General features: G+C 39.3%; 1 protein-coding gene and 1 pseudogene across 3 annotated transcripts in view; both read left to right on the top strand.

Annotated features, from left to right (window-relative positions):
* Positions 1 to 886: 886 nt before the first annotated feature.
* The window catches only part of SMC5 (structural maintenance of chromosomes 5), a 97844-nt gene continuing 76820 nt past the window's right edge, over positions 887 to 21910 (top strand). For both annotated transcript variants that reach the window (XM_080820328.1, XM_080820329.1), the window contains exons 1-3: positions 887 to 1201; positions 5473 to 5614; positions 13496 to 13548. In XM_080820328.1, coding sequence (XP_080676454.1) covers positions 1014 to 1201; positions 5473 to 5614; positions 13496 to 13548 — 383 coding nt within the window. In that variant the 5' untranslated portion in view covers positions 887 to 1013. The remainder of the gene's footprint in view (positions 1202 to 5472; positions 5615 to 13495; positions 13549 to 21910) is intronic.
* Positions 7088 to 7931, top strand: LOC308352937 (complement component 1 Q subcomponent-binding protein, mitochondrial-like; annotated as a pseudogene). Its single transcript has one exon. The product of its transcript is annotated as a complement component 1 Q subcomponent-binding protein, mitochondrial-like (transcript).

Consider the following 21910-nt stretch of genomic DNA (forward strand, 5'->3'; position numbering starts at 1 on the left):
GTTCTGTTTATTTTTTTCAGATCACCTAGCCCAGCCTGGGATCACCCTGATCTTTGCGGCTTCACGGGTTCTTTTTCTGTCTCCCACACCAGAAAGGAAGGGCTCCGACACGCACCCTTGACCGGGTTCCTCTGTGCCGCAGCCCCAGCCTCTTGGAGGTCAGACATTGATTAGCTGCGTGAACGAGGAGCTGCGAAGCCTCGGAGCCCCTCTTCCTTGACCCGTGAGGTTAACCAGGGGCAGGTGAGCAGGTGGAAGTGGAAGCACGCCTCGCCGAAGCCCGTGCGTTCTAGCTCGTGGATCTCTAGAAACCTCGGGGCAGGAAGCCTTAAAAGGGAAGGAGGGAGCGAGGGGGTGGGGTCTCCGCCGGCAGAGTTTGTGCGGTGCCGTCCGTTCACGAGTGGAGGCTCCGCACGACGCTTCTTCAGGGAGGCGCGGGCATAGGGCCATTGCTGGAGTTTCCCTTTTCGGACCCCGGGACCTGCCTGAAGGAAAACAGGGAGCAAACTGAGAAGAGGAAAAGCCAAAGACAGGCGAGTCCGGGTCTGCTCGATCGGTGCCCGGACAAGGCTGGTCGGTCGTCGCCCGCCTGCCGCCCCGAGTGCCACCGCCTGCCTCCGTCCGTTCTCTCGCGGGTCAGCTTCCCCGGAGCGCTGAAAGGGCTTCCAAAGTACTAAATGCAGTTGACATCTTTTTCTGAGTTAGAAAAACCCAACTCTGAAAAATGCACAAACGCTCAGAGAGGAAGGTCGGAGAGCCGCGCACACCGAGGCCGGCGCCCGCGCCCCGGCGCCCCCCCGACGAGCTCCCGTGGCCTCCAGCCTCCGAGGCGCGGGGCTGAGGGGCGGGGCCCGGCGGCCGGCTGACGCCGCCGGACCGGGACTGCGCAGGCGCGGGGCGGGCTCGCGGGCGGTGTCGCGCGCCCGGCAGTTCGCGCGGGAGCCGGGCGCAGGGGCGCCGAGGCTGCAGGTCGGTGGGAACGGAAGCGCGTCCGGGGCTGAGGGGAAGCCAGGATGGCGACTCCGAGTAGGAAGACGTCGACCCCAAGCACCCTGCCCTCCAAGAGAGCTCTCCTGAGAGATCCCTCGTCGGAGGTCCCGAGCAAGAGAAAGAGCTCGGCCCCGCCGGCGCCACTGCCGCTGCAATCGTCCAGGCCTTTCGTGGAAGGCTCTATCGTCCGCATCGTGATGGAGAACTTCTTGTGAGTGGCCGGAGGCCGCGCCGCGGCGGGGAGGCGGGCGGGCCCGCGGGCGGGGGGCGCAGGCTGCGCGGCTGGCTGAGGCGGGAGGCGGCTGTGCGCCTGGCTGGGGGTCCGGCGGTGAGTTCAAGCCGGGGTTACCGTGAGGATGGGCGTCCGCGTTGGGGTGGTTCCGTGTGCGTCTGGTGTGCTGCGGGTTTTTTATTCATTCAGCCAACGTTCTCGGAGGGCGTCCTGCGGCGGGCCGGGGACGTGGTGGGGAATAGATTTCTGCCGCCTGCGAGTCACGGCCTACGGAGGAAGGACCTAATCTGTAATTCACAAAAGTGCGGGCGCCGGGAACTCCGCGGAAGCAACAGTTAAATCAGGGGAGCAGTGATGCTGTGGCGGAGTCCGCGGTTGCTAGGCGGACAAAATGGTGAAGGCTGTCCCGGATGGAGGTGCAAATGTACACGAAAATAAGCCTCCTCTCAGTTGTTGGGCCCCCTGGCAGACCCTTGACCCCTCCAAATCCCAGCTTCCCCCCTCCCCGCTTCCTTTTCTGCTTTTCCAGACAACTAATAATCACAGTAATCATTTTAGGATTTAGTAAATATGTTTTAACACAAATGCTGTGTATCTCTCTAGCATCTTACAGTTTTGTTTTTGTTGTTTGGTCACGGTCTTTTTTTTTTTTTTCAAGCTTGCACATGGTGGCTTAGGATAACAGAATTGTAATAATACCATCGTTCTTTTTTTTTTTTTAACCCCCCCATCTATCATGTGCCAGGTATAGAAGTAGATGCTTTATTTACACAATACTCTGATTCTCACCTTATAACAACTCTTAATCTCTTTGATGAGACGAGCTCAGAACGCTTAATTTATCCATGTTTCTGCTGTAATAGGCAGCTGAATTGCTGTTTGAATCCAGATCAGGAAAGATAGATAAAATCAAATGGGTTACCTACCCTAACAAGATCTATGTATATCAGGATGCCTTAAGGGCACAAAGGATGAAGCGGTTAATTTCCGCCCTAACTGTGAGAAAGGGCTTTGTACAGGAGGTTCACCAAAGTCTGCAGGGAAGAGCACTGTAGACAGAAGGAACTGCCTGAAGCAGTTGGTCGTCTTTAGGAAGTGTCTGGTATTTGAGTATGGGTAGAACGTAGGATGTGAGTGTCGCGGACAGAGATGATACTGAGGAGGTAGGCAGCTACCGAGGACCCGTGTTTTCTGTGCTGAGGAATTCCAGCTTTATTCTGTCAGCAACCAGGATGCATTTCAAGCAGGGAGTGACATGTTATTTCCATTTTACCCCCACACCCCCTCCCCCCAGCAGAGTGCGGGATGATTTAGAAAGGGTACAAGATTGGAGGCAAGACGACTTTTACATCAATGAGAGATGATCAGAGTTTGAACCTAGGAGTGACCGTGGGAAGTAGTGGAAAGAAGATTGGGCAGGATCTGGCTACAGTTTAGGTGGCCTGAGGGTAAGAGAGTTACACAGTATTTTTCTCAAGTTCTGTCTTGCTGTTGGTCAGATGTGGTCCTTTTTGGAACCGGGAGCAATTTGGGGAGAGTAATAATGAATGCTTTGTGGATCCTGCGATTTGAAGTTTCCTGTGGGGTGTCTACAAAAGATCTTCCATAAGCAGTATTTTTAAGGGTCCGGAAAATGCAAACAGGTGAGAGATTTGGAAGTCATGCGTATAGGTGGTTCTTGAAGTTGCAGAAATGGTTGAGCTGGCTCCAGAGGAAATATAAATAGGAATAGAAGGCCAGCTACGGCATCCTGGAGAAATGCCAACATGTAAGCGTGAGCAGAAGAGGAGCTGGGACAGAGAAGAATCCGTTCAGGGAGGTAAGAGGAGAGCCGTGGGAGAGTATTCTCTAAGAAGCCTAAGGGGAAAGTGTTTCAAAAATATTATCTGCTACATTCGAGTTGGGTGACAGGACTGCGAAGAGCCTACTTTATTCTGCATTTGGGAATTCTTGTACCCTTTGAAGCAGGGTACGCACAACATTTTGCAAGTCCTAGAAGAATGAATGACTGTGAGGAAATAAAGCTTGGCTGGCTGTCTTGTGCAGAGCTACCCCGTTTATTTTCATGATCAGAGGGCTCTGAGTTTTAAGAATGAGGGAGGAGGGGTGGGCTTAGAGAACTGAAGTGGCCTGAAAGACAGTAGTTACTGGAGGAATTCTTAGGAGTGAATAAAGTCCATGGGATTGGGAATGGAAGGAGAGGTTTCTAGGCTGACAGAATAGCTTGTGCAAAGGCTTGCAGAATAAATAACATAAAGATAGTCAAGAAACTGAAAGAAGTTCATGATAGGTAGAATTTGGAGGTTTGGTTAGAGAACATGGGAAGGAGGTAGAAAGTAGAAAAAGATGATGCAAGAGCTAAATTCTGAAGAGAGTCCTGTTTTGTTTTTTTTCCCCTTTTTCTTAATGAGTGATCTCAGAACTGCATGTCTACCAACATGACTTGGTGGCTTGTTGATTGATAGGGGGCGGAGAGGAAGGAGATGGTAGAATTAAAGATGATGCAAAACTAATGCCTAGGTTTCTGATTTGGACAATGGGATGAAGATAAGAGACCACAGGAATGGTTTGGGATTAGCAAGATAGCGGGTTTAGTTTTGAATGTGGGAAGTTTGAGGTGACTGTTCCGCAACATCCACATAGTGTTCTGGAAGTGGTGATTTCATCTGTAGGTCACGTGGGCTGACTTTGAGCATGTCAGTCCTACTAGAAGTCATGGAGAATATGAGATACCAGGCAAAGTATACATAGATGGAGAAGAGGGCAGGCATTTGACAACAGTTCTTTTCAGGAGGTGCTCAGAGAAAAGGAAACTCACAAAAAGGGAATTCCCAATAAAAATCAGTCAGACAAATTGATTTTTTTTTTTTTTTTTTTTAAAGTGTGAGGCTTTGTTTTGTTTTGATGTGTGGGGTGGTTTTGTTTTTGTTTGGGTTTTTTGGGGCAACTTTCTATTGATAATATCTATGTGTATGTTATAGGCCAGGAGTTCCTCTCCTTTTTCCTCTTGTTTTTATTCTTATCTTAAACATCAGTTACATCACTGTTTTAGTAAAACAGGGGCACAAAGATTTTACAGCAGCAAATTAAAAAGTTGAAAGAATCAGGGTTCATGTTTCGGGATTAAATAGTTCCAAGGCTGGTCATTTTCCAGATGCCTGAAGTTTCCAAACTAGTTTCATTTTAATCATTATATTAAGGGTTTCTTTATGATCCGGCTTCCAACAGAACAAAGCATTTGAAAAGATAAAGTAGGTAGATGCTGTGTTGAGATGTGGGGCTGGAAACCTGTCTGAAAATACTTGTTGACTCCCTGTATTTACTTTTATTACCACATGGCACTTCACATTATTTTTCTCTGAGCACTGAAGTGGAAGTGTGCTTGCCTATATTACCGACATACCTAGCAGATTAGTAGCTGGGTCAGTTTTTATCAGGTTATTACTTATGGGTTCTAATTCAGGGTATTCAGAGACAAAGTAGAAGATTATCTGAGTCTGTTTGTTTGACATTTTGCCACAGTTGTCCTTGGTGACTAATAAGGATTAGGTGCTACCTTGCAGGTAGTTAATTAAAACTGCTGGACAGCCGGCAGCTTTCTGGTTTGAGGGAATGTTACAGAAGTGCTTGGTGATGATGCATTCTTGTTTCTTTCCATAGGAGTAACATTTATTTGAACATGGACTAAACATGGATATTCTGGTGAATCTCTGGCAGCATATTGAAAGAAATGGATTTTTAAAAAATTAATAATAAAATGAAACCACTGAGTTGATAGATGTTTGATTGGAATAGAAATTTGGATTGTTTCAGTTAGTAAAATGTGAGAAGTTGCTATGAAGCATTTTAATTCCAGAGAAATATAAATGTAAAATCCACAGATTTAAGATGAGCCGTGATTTCTCTTACATAAAATCTTTTGAAAAATTATTTCTACAGTGGCTTTGATAAATTTTCTCATGAAAGGGATAAATAATATCAAACTTCATTCAACAGACATAATTGAAAAGAGCCTATGAAATCTTATTTTCCCACTGATTCTCTTATTTCAGATACGCATTATCATTTTCTCATTTTTTCCACTGATTTTTTTTCTCTCTAGTTTATTAATAATGTATAAATAACATTAAAATGTAAGGTCAGCTGGCTTTTAAAGCAATTCAAGGAAGCCTGTAGAAAACATCAGAAATAAATGTTTTTGTAAAGAAAATATTCTTATGTCTTAGTAATTTTACCTCTTTATAATTCAGAACGTATGATATCTGTGAAGTCTCTCCTGGACCCCATCTGAATATGATCATTGGAGCTAACGGAACAGGAAAGTCTAGCATCGTATGTGCCATTTGTCTTGGATTGGCAGGCAAACCTGCTTTCATGGGACGGGCAGATAAGGTGAGTTAACTTAAGTACTTAAAAAAATTCGGAGTTGTGACTTGCTTTTAGTAACAGATCTCTCTCAGTTCCTTGGGTATAACACAGATGTAGAGCTTGAAAGTAAAGAATGAAGTTGGTAGGTAGAACTGCTGGGAGGAATTGCCATTTCTAGAAGTATTTTGGACTATATACCTAGAGAGCTCTCCGAGTATGTAACGCTTAAAATTCTTAGGAATAGTGTAAAATGTCATCTTAAATGTATTGCTGGGCTTGTGGAAAGATGAAGCAAACTTACCAAGAGCAGAGGCAGAATTGTGCAGATCCAAAGACTTCAGCAAACTCTGGAGTTGTTCCCCCAGGGGCATTTGCTGACTTTGCACTGGAAAGGCATTTGGTTGCTCTGAATTGGGGGTCCTGAAGGTAGGGAAAGACTGGAAGGTAAAACTAGAAGGCAAGCACTGTGTTTAGAAGGAAAAATAACCCCGCAGAATGGGACATATGGTTGCTTACTTATCTGATTGTTAGCTCTGAATATAGTGGAGTAAAAAAAAAAAAAAATCCTCCAGAAAATTACTATTTTCTCTTGAATAATTGACATATATTATTAGTTTCAAGTGTACAATATAGTCAATATTCTATATACATTATGAAATGGTCACCACAGTAAGTCTAGTTGCCATCTATCACTGCACAAAGTTGTTACAATATTATTGACTGTATTCCTTCAGCTGTATTACATACCCGTGTCTTATTTTTATGTAACAAAGATTGTTAATTAATCTCTTCATCTCCTTCATCTATTTTTTCCACCCCCCCACCAAAATCAGTAATTTCTAGAGAAGGTTGTGGGGCATAGATAAAGTAGAAAAAAGGAATATAAAAAAAGTAATAGGGGCACCTGGGTGGCTCGGTGGGTTAAGCCTCTGCCTTCGGCTCAGGTCCTAGGGTCCTGGGATCAAGCCCTGCATCGGGCTCTCAGCTCAGTGGGGAGTTTGCTTCCTCCTCTCTCTGCCTGCCTCTCTGCCTACTTGTGATCTCTCTCTCAAATAAAATCTTAAAAAAAAAAAAAAAAGTAATAAAGGGTGACATGGTGGCCGAAACAACCCTGAAATTTTGGTTTAAAAATACAGATTAGTAGTTCTTGCTACTGACCCGGTCTAGGCTGTGGTCATTGGGTACCTAGGCTGATGGAGTCTTCACTTGAGTACATTGTCCTGTGATTGCCACCTGGGTAAAGGGAACTGGCTGTAAAAAGTTCTTCCAAAAAGTCATAAATATTTGTTCGGCTCACATTTTCACTGGACAAAGGCCATTAAAAGGCCACACCTTCCATCAGAGGGAAGGAGCAAATGCAGTTCTGCTGCGGGCTTGCAGGAGAACTGGAGTGTTCGTGAACTGTCGGGATGCCTACCGCCAGGCCATTACCAGAATGCAGCAGAGATTTAAATGATGATGAGAGTATTGTAGGGTCCTCCTCCGTCAGCTACTGCGATGCTGCTGCTGTCATGCCCAGTGCCTTGCTTGCTGGGCTCTGCGGCCACTGAGCCACCGCACGCCATGCCTGCCCTGTTGTCTCAGCCCACCCTGCTGCCTTCGCCGCTGCAGCCCATGCCCCCCAGGCCATACATGCGGCCCTTTGTGCGGCGCCGGGTGGCAAGGGCCCATGCTGCCCACGGTCTGCTGCGCTCTCCTGGGCCCTGCCCCTGCAGCACACTGCACACCCAGGGGCACAAAGCTTTTGTTGAACTGCTGAATGATGACATTGAGGAGGAAAGGGAGATACCAAAGTGTAATTACCCCCCCCAAGAGTTCTGGAAGTTGGGAGCTGGAAGTATATGGGTCAGAAGCCAATTTAGTGCAGAAAGTTGCTGGAGAAAAGATCACTGTGGCTTTCGACATTAACAGTAGTATCCTGCCAACGTTGGATGGGGAGGAGGAGCCCTCCAAGGGCAGAAGGTTGAAGAACAGCCTGATTGACATCCGTTCCCAGTTTTGTGGTTGAAGTTGTGAAGACTGGTGGCAAGAAGCCCCCATGCTGGACTGTCACTGCCCAGAAGATGAGGCTGGGCAAGAAGAGGAGGTCCAGAGCGATACTGCCTCCAACAGGGAAGTGAGCTTTCAGTCTGTTGAGTCTGAGTGGAAGGATCTGAATTACACGGTCAACACTGATCCCTGGACTGGGCCTTATGTGACCACCTGATGGATTTCCCGGCAGATGGGTGGGTGGGTGGGTAACATTTCTGCAGATGAGTTGGTAGAGCTCAGCACAGACCTACAGCACCAGGAATACATTCCTTTTCTCTACGATCACAAACGTTTTGTCAAAAGCCAGTAGAGCAGCAAGACCTCGAACACCTTAATTCTATGGCAAGCTTTGACCAGGGAACAGCCTACTCTGAGCCAGGCACACACATATTTTGAAATGGTTTTCATCCTAATATCATGGAAAATTTTCAAACTTAAATTATTTCCATTGCCCTCTAATTTACTGTTCATTTATTTCTTTTCTACAGCTCAAATCTTTTGTTCCTAGATTTTTGTGTGACATAGGGACAATAAAATTGGCTTATCTCCTCCCTAAACAAAAAAAATTTATGAACAACTTTATGGTAGTAAAGCTTAAATTCTTAAAGTTGTGAACGTATAGGTTTCTACAACTATATAAATGATCAAAATGGACTCTTAGTAGAAAAAAATCAGCTGTTAATTTTTTTCTTAGAACACCGAAGACAGTTATCCATTAGTTCTTAAAGGAGTCATTTCCTGTTTTACACAGAGTATGACTGTACCAGAATATATCAAGGAGAGAATGAGAAAAGATAGCTTTACTTATGAATATAGGAGCAAAAATCTCAAGAGAAAGAAACAGTAGTCTGTTGAATCTAATACATAAAATACATAATACACCATGACCAAATAGAATTTATTCGAGGAATGAGAGATTGAACATTAGAAAAAAGTTAACATCTCCTGTTTTATTTATTTTTTTTACATATCACATTTTAAAGGAGAACTGGATGATCCTCAGTAGAGGAAAAAGCATTAAATTCCACAGTAATTTGATTAAAAAAAAAAAACTCTTAGCAAAATAGGAGTAGAAAATACCTACCTTTTAAAATTACATAAAAGACAAGTGAAAATATGCAGCAAGTTCAGACAAGGGTACCTACTCACACTGCTACTCAACATTGTACTGGACGTTCTAGGTGGAACAGTGAGGTAATACAAAAGATAAAGTTAGAAGGAAAACTGTCATTTACAGGTTTTATGCAAGTCTGCAATGAAAACCACAGAAGACTCCACGTAAGCCTTCTGATGAATTAATTTGGAAATTTGTTAGGATTGCTAGTTATAAGATTCTGTAACAAAAATCTGTTGCATTCCCATACACTAACAATGAACAGCAAAATGCAATTAAAAATAGATATTATTTATAGTAGCATGAAGAGTGCAAGTAACATAGCAATAAATTAAAAGACATGTAAGACCTATATTTAGAAAGTATAAAATTTTATTTGAAAATATTGGAGTTGGATTAGATGGACAGATACACTGTATGTGTATTAATGGGCATGAAGACCTACTATAAAAATGTCATTCTTCACATTGATAAACATACTGAGCATCATTCCAGTCAAAATCCCAATACTGTCTATAGCAAATTCCAAGTTCTAAAATTTAGGTGAAAAAAAGAAATGGCCAAGAATAGCTAAGATACTCCTACAGAAATTTAACAAAATGGAAAAACTTGCCCTATCAGATACCAAGACTTAACACAAAGTTGTAATAGTTAGTGAAAACGTTGTATAGAATATTATTTAGAGGGGTGCCTGCGTGGCTCAATGGGATAAGCCTCTGCGTTCGGCTCAGGTCATGATCTCAGGGTCCTGGGATTGAGCCCCGCATCCAGCTCTCTGCCTACTTGTAATCTCTCTCTCTGTCAAATAAATAAGATAATAAAATCTTTAAAAAATATATTTTAAAAAAATATTATTTAGCCATAAAAAAGAATGAAGTCTTCACGTTTGCAACAACATGAATGGACCTAGAGCGTGTTAGACTAAGTGAAATAAGTCTGAGAAAGACAAATACCATATTTCACTAATATGTGGAATCTCGAATACAGACTCAATGCAGAACAACAAATACAGAACAAACTGGTGGTTGCTAGAGGGGAAGACGAGGTGGGTTGGGTAAGATAGGTGAAGGGGATTAAGAGGCACAGACTTCCAGTTATAAAACAAGTAAGTCATGGGGATGAAAAGCACAGCATAGGGAATACAGTGGCTGGTATTGTAATAACTTTGCATGGTTACAGGTGACAACTACACTTAACTATGCTGAGCATTATGTAATGTACAGAATTATCATTGTTGTACCTGAAACTAGTAACATTGTCAACTGTATTAAGAAAACACAAACCTGTGGTATTGGTGGGAAATACATCAGACCAGTGTGCTATGACAGAATAAAAAGTGCAGATCCAAAGCCATGATGAGTAGACTCTTGATTTATGATGACTGACATTGTAGATGAATGGGGAAAAGACGGATAAATAGCACTGTGGCAATTGGTTGGTAGGAAATTGGTAGGAAAAAAAGAAATTAAGTTCTGTCTTCACACATAAACACACGTCAGTGCCAAGTGGATTGAAGATCTAAATGTGATTGACTAGAAGGGTTTTAGGAGATAGTGGTGTAGAGGAGAATATCTTTGTGACTTTGGGTTAAATAAAAGTTCTTAAGTAAGTATAGGTTGAAAAGGAAAATACTGATAAAAATAAGAAACTTCTATCAAAAGACACTATGAAGAAAAAGACAAGCCACAAACTGGGAGTGGGTATATATAACTCATATAACGAAAGATAGGTATTTAAACTTTTTAATAAGCAAAACAGTAACAATTAAGAAAGGACAAAATATGTGCTTAGACACTTCACAGAAGAGGCAGCTCAGACAGCCAGGAAGTACAGTGGATCTTTGAATAACTTCGGTTTGAACTGTGTGAATCCACCTATATGTGGATTTTTTTTTTTTTTTAGTAAATACAGTATGATACTGTAAATGTGTTTTCCATATGATTTTCTCAGGAACTTGCTTTTGTACTTGTAGGAATACTGTATATAGTCCACGTAACATACAAAATATGTATTAACTGCTTGTTATTGCTGAGGATTCTGGTTAACACTAGGCTATTAGTAGTTAAGTTTTGGGGAAGTCCAAAGTTATATGCAAATTTTTGTGCAGGGGGTTGGTAGTCCTAACCCTAGTGTTATTCAAGGGCCAACTCTATATTTTCAAAGATACGCAACTTCAATCTCAGAAAAATGCACACTAATGCTGGCAAAGTATATTCCTCAAAAATTCTGGTGATGCAATGTGCTTATAAGGAGATGGAGCAGTGGGAACTCTGATGCACTCTTGGTGGGAATAGAAATATATAGTCTTGGAAAATGGCATTACCTAGTGAATTTGCAGATGCATATACCCAATCACTCAAAAATTCTACTCCTAGACAGCCATTGTACATTAATACTAGGCAAAAGTATTAAACTATTTATAGCAGTATTACTTTTAAATAAATCCTATTATAGTCAAAATTGAATATTACATCCCAGTGAAAATAATCCTTAGCTCATTGGTTAAATCTCAAAAACATAATTTTAAGGAAAAATGCTATTTTGGAAAAATACTTGTAATATGAATTTATATAAGGGTCAAAACACAAAATAAAGTATTTGATATTTAATATTTTAATATTTAAAGAGCTATATGTATATAGCAAAACTAGAGAGAAGCAAAAGGATGATCAAGTCAGGATTACATTTGTTGAGAGAGGATACAATAGTATTGAGTTCTACAGGGAATGTCAGATACACGGTTAATTTTCAGTTCCTTTAATTTGTGGTAGGTGCTTGGTAGTTTTACTGTTGCTTCAAGCAGTATATGAAGTTTATATGTCATATTTGGTGTATATTTCACATAAAATTCTGTTTTAAAAAGGAAGTTTGCAAGTTGAGTTATCCCACTGCAAAATAGTTGTAAAAGTTAAAATGATTCTTTATATTTTTCTAAAACTACTGGGAATATTGCAATATTATTAAAATGGTATTATAGGTTTCTTAGCCAGGCTTACAGTTTAATGTAGGATTAGAAGATTGAAGCATATACCCTTAAGGTTATTAATAAATCTATTCAAAATATGTGTGTATATGTGTGTTTTTCTTTAAATGCTCTATGGGAGGCATTTATGAGTTAAGAGTACTCATAGGTACTGCTCTATTAATAATTAACTTTTGACCTTCACCATTTGTCTAGACTTCAGTTTTTCTTTATTTTAAAGTTATGGGGGTTGGAGTAGATAACTTCCAGAGACCAGATTTTTATAAATACAGATGTGCAGTTTTTTAATTGTTAAAAATCATTTCTTAAATCCTTATCTCTGCGTAATGGTCTGCTGGATTGTACTCCAAACTTTGTACAACTGAATGGATTGGTTTGTAACAGTTTCCACCAATCTTCCCATTTATTTTTGGCATGAAGACAGACCTTATCCTTGAGTACTATGCTTTTTAAAGAAGATTGTGGAGCACAGGGTTTCTTACGTGACAGATTGCAGACCTTTGGGTTTCACTACATGCGTTTAGGGGCTGCACAAGTTCTCAGCAAAAATACTTCTATGTTGTATTTATAGTTAAATCTTAACAGGGAAATTTAATACTAGCATGTTCTGTACCATCCATATATATACTTTATAATAAGAACTGCTTTGTGATTTTTTTTTTTCTTACTGGTACCAAATATTTTAATTGATACAAGCTAATGAGCAGATACCACTCCTACAAAAATGCTGTTGTTTTTCTGTTTATGAAGAAACTAAAACAGAGAGGTTTAGTAACTTGGTCAGAGTCCAGCAACTTACACGCTTATAGCATGACTGAGATAGGAACCTGGATGGTGTGTTAAAGTGTGTCCTCTTAATCATTAAACTGGACTTTCTAGTTACAAGGACAGACCTCCTTTGTCATCTTTCTGGGCCTCCATTTCATCATTTGTAAAATGGATATAATACATATCTCTTACAGTTGCTCCTGAGTATTAAGAATTATAAATGGCTTAGCACGGTAGCATATGGTAATGCTTAATAAATGTTCACTGTTGTGATTCTAATTGCAGTCCTAACTGCTGTTAGCACTGTCATAAGGATAATTCTTTGCAAGGTGTGTTTCCACTTTTTTTTTTTTTTAGAATTACTTACTTAGAGCCTGATTGAAGATCCAGTATGGTATTTTTTAGGCCCAAGGTCTCTCTTCAAATTTGTGCCTGTACATGTATTCAAACTAGACTAAATAGGTCTGTTTTACCATGTAAATTGTACTTAAATTGTATTTGCTATGAGTATTCCTCTTTTTAAGAAAATGACAATTACATCCTCATTAATAACAGGATATTAGAATAGTTGTTAATATTTAATCTGTATCTCCAGAGAAGTCTCCAGGGGGAATAAGGAGATTTGGTAAATCCTGTGATTAAACTGTAGAACCTCTTTTCCTGTTGGCTTTTTTTGCCTCTACCAAGATGTTTAGGATAGAGGCTAAGTACACAGACCCTGGGGCCATATTATGTGGGTTTAGTTCCTTGCCCTGTATCACCTTTTGGCTTTGTCATAACCTTTGTAAGAGGCTGTCTGGCACCTGGAATGCTCGTATTTGGTAACTAATAGTATTGTTACTTGTGGGAGGAAACAATGGAAACAATTTCCCAAATCTGGGAAAATGAGGAGAGTGGACAGAGAAAATAGTTACTGAAAAGATTTGAATGTGACAATAATGACTTTGCTGAATCTGTGATATAACATGGGAATGTCATCACTGAGTGCACTTTGTCTTTTTTGCTCTAGGTTGGTTTTTTTGTGAAGAGAGGATGTTCCAAAGGAATGGTTGAAATTGAGTTGTAAGTGTCAAAACTGCTGAAACCCCTTTTTCCTGTACAGTTTCTTTATGTTCATGCTTTTGTGATGACTTTAGAAAATATAGCATTATGGCATAACTATTAGAAATAATAGTTAAAGGATGGTTTATCCAGATAAGTTATTTTTTAATGCATCTTTTAAAATCCAAATTGTAAGATTTTTCTTTCAGTAGATTTCCTGAAGAAATTACCTCTCTTGGCAGCCATTTCTGATGTGTCAGAGTTAGTATTCAAGATGAAACCAGTTAACCATCCTTAGTGTATGTACTCTCAGTCTTTTAAACACAGATAAACTCATTGTTTAGTTGATTTTTTTTTGTTGATTTTTTAGTGAGTGTTGTTTTTTGGAGTGTTTATAGAAAGTTGTGAAATTTTTGAGCTTAAGTAGCTTTTAAAGATCATCTGATAGCTTCATCATTTTTATAGCATATGGGGAAATGATCTTTTTACTCAAAAAGTGGGAGAATGCTTCATTTATGTAAAGAGAAATAGGTAAAAAAAATATAGGCACACATAGAAATAAGAGAAAACAAGATTATACTCAACTTATTAAAATGTAATGATAGTGTTTTACTGAAAGATACAAAACTAAGACCTGAATAAATGGAGAAGCATACTGTGTTCCTAGAAACATAAATATTCACTTTCAACATTTTCAGTCCTTTCAAATTAATATATAAATTTGATACGGTTCCAACCAGAGTATCAACAGGTAAGTGTACAAGTTGATTCTAAAGTACATTTGGGAGAATAAATGTTCTGGAAAACCCAAGAAGATTTTGAAAAAGCAGAATAATGACTAAGATGTCTGTGTACCAGATGTTAAAGTATATTATAAAGCTCTTGATAATAAGGTATTAGTACAGAAAATTAGAGAAGCAGATTGAAAAAAGCAGGGAGATCTAAATGTATATGAGAATTTATTATAAAGATGGCAGTTTAAGTGTGGGCTATAAATTACTTGAATTGAGGTGAACTAATTGGCTAATAATTTTAATAAATATAAATTTAGAGCTTTATCAAACATCTGACTCATAGATCTAGAGGTGCTAAAGGCTGAGTGAACAACTATGTAACTTTGAAAAAAATAGAAAAAATGTATATTATTTTTTAAATCCTAGGAAAGGAAAAGGCTATTTCAAGCAGAATAGGATACCTAAAAACCATAAAAAGGAAGATCGGAAATTTAGATTCTGTACAAATCCAGTTGAAAAGAATGGTACCGCAATTAAAAATGAATGATGGGAAAAAACATTTTCAGCACAAATAACATGTACATGTCTTAAAGTTACCAAAATACCGGTGTCATGCAAGTCAGTAAAAATTACAAACAACTTACAGAATATAAGCAAAGAAATTTAACACTGAGTAAAATAAATGGCCAATAAGTATAAAAAGGATACAGCTCGTTAGTTAAAACTCATGAGTCTTGAAGGAAATCAAAATGAGAATTTTTTCCTTTGAGTTTAGAAAAATTTTTAAGTAAAATTTAGTAATATGAAGGTGTAGAGAAGCGAATCCTGTCATGCACGTGGGAATGTAAGCAGTACATCTTATTCGGCAGTAATAATAGATTTTAAATAATCTTCGATCCAGTTGCTATTCTAGAGAATGTTTACTCATTTGGACAAAATTAGCTTTTTCCTAATTTTAATAGTGAAAACTTACAAACCCTCCAAAAGTGTACCATCTGATAAATGGCTGAACAAAATGTGATGTATTCATTAAAGAACATCTTACTCAGCTGTCGAAAGAAACAAAGCACTGATAGATCTGACAACATGGGGGAACCCGGAGAGCATGCTTCGTGCAAGAAGCCGGACACCAGTACTGCCCACTGTGTGATTCCACGTCTTCGGGAGGTCCAGAATAGGCAAATCCACAGAGACGAAATAGATTGCTTGGGAATGAGGGGAAGAGAGAGTGGGGAGTGACTGCTGAACAGGTTTGGGCTCCTTTTTGGGTTGGTGATGACATTTCGGAATTAGGTGGTGGTGATGGTGGCAGAACCGTGTACATATGTTAAACTGTTGTTGATACACATACTCCTTCAGCTCTACACCTAAAAATGGTTAAAATGGTAAATTTTATGTTATGTACCTTTTACCACAATAAAAAAGCATGGATTTATATATATAAAATGGATTATATGATATATGAGTTATATGTCATTTTTATAAAATTGCCAAAAATATTCCTATGTTAGCCTTGTTGCTGTCCATAGCTCACAGTGGTTTCTTAGGTACTGCAACTGAAACAAACTGTGCCGGGTATATTTATAAAATACAGAGGGAATATTAATATGTATAAAATACAGAGGGAGTATTAATATGTACGTTTCAAAGTCCTTTATGGGTGGCCGCAGGTGTTAAGCACTTCTGATTTTTTGCTCTGCATCACCAAGGCCCAGTTGTTTTCTTGGTTATCTAAAAAGGTAGACTTTGGGTACATAATAACTACTAGCTGTAATAATCTTAACTGGTGAGCAAAACCAGAGTTCTGTTGCCAGAACTACAGGGGAGGTCTCCCTTTCCCCAAACTCTTAGCTACGTTGTGGTCACTTGTTGGGAATACAAACAATAAATGGCTCCTCCTTAGTTGAAATTGTTACTGCTATTGAACAATGTGTTGACTGGTCATACACTCTTTGAATGGAACAGTGGATGGAATAATGTCTAGCATACGTATATGCGGTCATTTTCAAGTATTTGAGTATATGTTTGTTGAGGGGAAGGGGAGATAGAGATTCCGGAATTTATGGTGAGGGCCATGAGGGAGGGGCAGATAAATACATAGGTAAAATACATATGACATTGGATAGTAATTAGTGTTAGGTAGAAGACTGAGCAGAAAAGGAGGATAGGGAGGGAGTGCCAGAGTGAAATTTACAGCATTAAATAGGGTGATCAAGAAAGTTCCCACTCAGAAGAAAGTACCTGAGCAAAGACTTGAAGGAGATAAGGCGTTGAGTATGGAGATACTTGGGGAAACAGCATGTCAGCATCTGCAGATACTAAGAAAGACTGAAGTGGTACCCAGTGTGTTTGCCTTGAATTGAACAAGAAGATAGTGAGAGATAAGGTCTGAGAATATCAAGGAGCCAGCTCATAGGGCCTTGTAGGCCAGTGTAAGGACTTTGCATTTATTTTGAGTAAGCTGTGAACCCACTAGGATTTGAGCAGAGAAGTGGCATGACCTAGGTGTCCTCTGTAGTAGTCTTAGCCTCCTTGTTTTTTTTTTTTTTCCTTGATTTGAAAAAATTGATTTGTCTGTTTCCTCAGTCTCTGTCAGTGAATTAGTTTCTGCCTTGTGGTTTTTGTCTTACATCATGGTTTTCTGTTTCATTATTTTCTATACTAATTCTTGAAACTTTTGTTTTTTGTTTTTTTCTTAATTTCTTGATATGGATATTTTTATACAAATTTTTACTTTTGTTTTCCTTCGTGTAATCATCTAAGGCAAAAAAATTTCCCTCTCAATATTGCTTGAGTTCTTTCTCCCAAATTTTGGTATGTAACATTTTCCTATTTTTCAGTTCTGTTCATTTTCTTTGAGTTCATAATTAGAAGTTGTTTCAAATTCTGATGTGGTAATTTTCTTGTTATTTTAGTATTGATTTCCACTTTGATAGTTCTGTGGTAAAAAAGAAATTATAAAAATATAAAATTGCATGTTATATTTTTACTGTATATATTCTATATTACATGTTACTGTATGGTCCGATTTATAGTAATATAGTATATGGTCCAATATATAGTAATATATATAATATATAGTAACACTATATATAGCATATATAATGAATAATACATAGTAAAATTATATATTGCTGTATTATATGTAGAGTGTATAGTGTATGTTTTATTATATATACATATATATAATCTTATAGTAATACATAGTGTAATATATAGTAATATATGTAAACATATGGTCATATACCAACCCTTGGAAATTCGTTAAGGCATCCTTTCTGTAGTGAGCTTACATAATTGTTACCCCCTGGGTTGAAAGAATGAGTTGAGTATCCTGCTCTTGTTATGTGCAGTGTTCTCTGTCCACTAGTGCAAGCTGATTAATTATATTGTTAAAGCTTGTATATTTTTGCTGATTTCAGTCATCAGATCGATTCTTTAATTACTGAGAAAGGTGTATTACATTTTCCCTTTATGTAGATGTATCAGTTACCCTTGTCCTATCAATTTTTGCTTTAGCTTCGGGATACAGCTAAGATTCAGATACTTCTATCTTCCTAGTGGAATTGAACTTTCTGTTATGTACTGACTTTATCTTTTGATGCATTTCCCTTAGAATATGTTTTAATTTGCCACTAGTGTAGTTGGCGACTTTCTTTCTTTCTTTCTTTTTTTTTTGGTAAAGATTTTATTTACTTATTTGTTAGTAGAGATCACAAGTAGACAGAGAGGCAGGCAGAGAGAGAGGAGGAAGCAATCTCCCCGCTGAGCAGAGAGCCCGATGTGGGGCTCGATCCCAGGACCCTGAGATCATGACCAGAGCTGAAGGCAGAGGCTTTAACCCACTGAGTCACCCAGGTGCCCCGGCAGCTTTCTTTTTTAAGTGTTTTCCAAATTATCTTTTTTTATTCATTAATTTCAAGTTTTTAATACCTTTTATATCTCGTTTCAACATGTATAGTTGGGTGGTGTTTACATAGCCTTTTTTTTTTTTAAGATTTTATTTATTTATTTGACAGAGAGAGATAAAGCGAGAGAGGGAATATAAGCAGGGGGAATGGGAGAGGGAGAAGCAGGCTTCCTGCAGAGCAGGGAGCCCGATACGGGGCTCGATCCCAGGATGCTGGGATCACGACCTGAGCCGAAGGCAGAGGCTTAACCCACTAAGCCACCCAAGCACCCCTACATAGCCTTTTAAATAGTGCATATCCATTACATTTATTGGTTTATATGTTGGGACTTATTTTTACTGCCTTATTCTGTGCTTTTTATTTGTTATATTTTTCAGTATTTCTTTTCTCTCTTGACTTTGTTTGGATTTTTGTGTAATTTTTCTTTACTATTTTGGAAATTACTCATTCTTGTATTAGCAGTTGTTAGAATTTTTAACACATATACTTGAATTTCAGTCTAGACCAAAATGTCTGTATCTTCCTATTGAATAAAGACCTTAGAGTTTTTATTTGAGTAACTTGAACTATTTTAATTTTGTCTTGTCTTTTAAACTCTTTTAGACATAATAACTACTATCAATTTCTATTGTCAGTGTTTGTTTAGAATTATCTCATGTGTTTTTGGTTTGTCTTGCTTTTATTTTTTCTTGCATTTTTGTTATTTCCTTTGAGATCACTTTCTTTCCACCAGAGGAAATTTTTAAGTTTTCTTTAATGAGGATCTTCTAGTGGAATGTTCAGTTTTTGTCTGAAAATGATGTTCTTTTGCTCTTTTTTAAAATTTAAAAAAATTTTTTATTAACATATAATGTATTATTAGTCCCAGGGCTACAGGTCTGTGAATCGCCAGATTTACACACTTCACAGCACTCACCAAGCACATACCTTCCCCAATGTCCATAACCCAACCACCCTCCCCTACCCCCTTTCCCCCGGCAACCCTCAGTTTGTTTTGTGAGATTTAGAGTCTCTTAATGGTTTGTCTCCTGCCCAATCCCATCTTGTTTCATTTTTTCCTTCCCTACCCCCCAAATCCCCCACTTTGCCTCTCAACTTCCTCATATCAGGAGATCATATGTTTGTTATCTTTTCTGATTGACTTATTTCGCTCAGCATAATACCCTCTAGTTCCATCCACGTCATTGCAAATGGCAAGATTTCATTTCTTTTGATGGCTGCATAGTATTTCATTGTGTACACACACCCCACATCTTCTTTATCCATTCATCTGTTGATGGACATCTAGGTTCTTTCCATAGTTTGGCTATTATGGACATTGCTGCTATAAACATTTGGTGCACGTGCCCCTTCAGATCACTACATTTGTATCTTTAGGGTAAATACCCAGTAGTGCGATTGCTGGGTCATAGGTAGCTCTATTTTCAACTTTTTGAAGAACCTCCATGCTGTTTTCCATAGTGGCTGCACCAGCTTGTGTTCCCACCAACAGTGTAGGAGGGTTCTCCTTTCTCCACATCCTCGCAAGCGTCTGTTGTTTCCTGACTTGCTGATTTTAGCCATTCTGACTGGCGTGAGGTGGTATCTCATTGTGGTTTTGATTTGTATCTCCCTGATGCCAAGTGATATGGAGCACTTTTTCATGTGTCTGTTGGCCATCTGGATGTCGTCTTTGCAGAAATGTCTGTTCATGTCCTCTGCCCATTTCTTGATTGGATTATTTGTTCTCTGGGTGTTGAGTTTGATAAGTTCTTATAGATTTTGGGTACTAGCCCTTTATCTGATATTTCGTTTGCAGGTATCTTCTCCCATTCTGTCAGTAGTCTTTTGGTTTTGTTGACTGTTTCCTTTGCTGTGCAAAAGCTTTTGATCTCGATGAAGTCCCAATAGTTCATTTTTGCCCTTGCTTCCCTTGCCTTTGGTGATGTTTCTAGGAAGAAGTTGCTGTGGCTGAGGTTGAAGAGGTTGCTGCCTGTGTTCTCCTCAAGGATTTTGATGGATTCCTGTCTCACATTGAGGTCGTTCCTCCATTTGGAGTCTATTTTTGTGTATGGTGTGAGGAAATGGTCTAGTTTCATTTTTCTGCATGTGGCTGTCCAATTGTCCCAACACCATTTGTTGAAGGGACTGTCTTTTTTCCATTGGACATTCTTTCCTGCTTTGTCAAAGATTAGTTGACCATAGAGTTGAGGGTCTATTTCTGGGCTCTCTATTCTGTTCCATTGATCTATATGTCTGTTTTTGTACCAGTACCATACTGTCTTGATGATTACAGCTTTGTAATAGAGGTTGAAGTCTGAAATTGTGATGCCACCAACTATGGCTTTCTTTTTCAACGTTCCTCTGGCTGTTCGAGGTCTTTTCTGGTTCCATATAAATTTCAGGATTATTTGTTCGATTTCTTGGAAAAAAATGGATGGTATTTTGATAGGTATTGCATTCAATGTGTAGATTGCTTAGGTAGCATAGACATTTTCACAATATTTGTTCTTCAATCCATGAGCATGGAACATTTTTCTGTTTCTTTGTGTCTTCCTCAGTTTCTTTCATGAGTACTTTATAGTTTTCTGAGTAGAGATTCTTTGCCTCTTTGGTTAGGTTTATTCCTAGGTATCTTATGGTTTTGGTGGAATTGTAAATGGGATTGACTCCTTAATTTCTCTTTCTTCTGTCTTACTTTTGGTGTATAGAAATGCAGCTGATTTCTGTGCATTGATTTTATATCTTGACACTTTACTGAATTCCTGTATGAGTTCTAGCAGTTATGGAGTGGAGTCTTTTGGGTTTTCCACATAAAGTATCATATCATCTGCAAAGAGTGAGAGTTTGACTTCTTCTTTGCCGATTTGGATGCCTTTAATTTCTTTTTGTTGTCTGATTGCTGAGGCTAGGACTTCTAGTACTATGTTGAATAGCAGTGGTGATAACGGACATCCCTGCCATGTTCCTGACCTTAGCAGAAAAGCTTTTGGTTTTTCTCCATTGAGAATGATATTTGCGGTGGGTTTTTCATAGATGGCTTTGATAATATTGAGGTATGTACCCTCTATCCCTACACTTTGAAGAGTTTGGATCAAGAAAGGATGCTGCACTTTGTCAAATGCTTTTTCAGCATCTATTGAGAGTATCATATGTTTCTGGTTTTTCTTTTATTAATGTATTATATCACATTGATTGACTCATGGATGTTGAACCAACCTTGCAGCCCTGGAATAAATCCCACTTAATCATGATGAATAATCCTTTTAATATACTCTTGGATCCTATTGGCTAGTATTTTGGTGAGAATTTTCACATCTCTGTTCATCAAGGATATCGGTCTGTAATCTCTTTTTTGATGGGATCTTTGTCTGGTTTTGGGATCAAGGTAATGCCGGCCTCATAAAATGAGCTTGGAAGTTTTCCTTCCATTTCTGTTTTGTGGAACAGTTTCAGGAGAATAGGAATTAATTCTTCTTTAAATGCTTGGTAGAATTCCCCAGGGAAGCCATCTGGCCTTGGGCTCTCGTTTATTGGGAGATTTTTTTTTTAATATTTTATTTATTTATCTGACAGACAGAGGTCACAAGTAGGCAGAGAGGCAGGCAGAGAGAGAGGGGAAAGCAGGCTCCCCGTGGAGCGGAGAACCCGATGCGGGACTCGATCCCAGGACCCCAGGATCATGACCTGAGCCGAAGGCAGCGGCTCAACCCACTGAGCCATCCAGGTGTCCCTGTTGGGAGATTTTTGATGACTGCT

The sequence above is a fragment of the Martes martes genome, assembly GCF_963455335.1.
Source record: "Martes martes genome assembly, chromosome: 12".
NCBI classification, from domain to species: Eukaryota; Metazoa; Chordata; class Mammalia; order Carnivora; family Mustelidae; genus Martes; species Martes martes.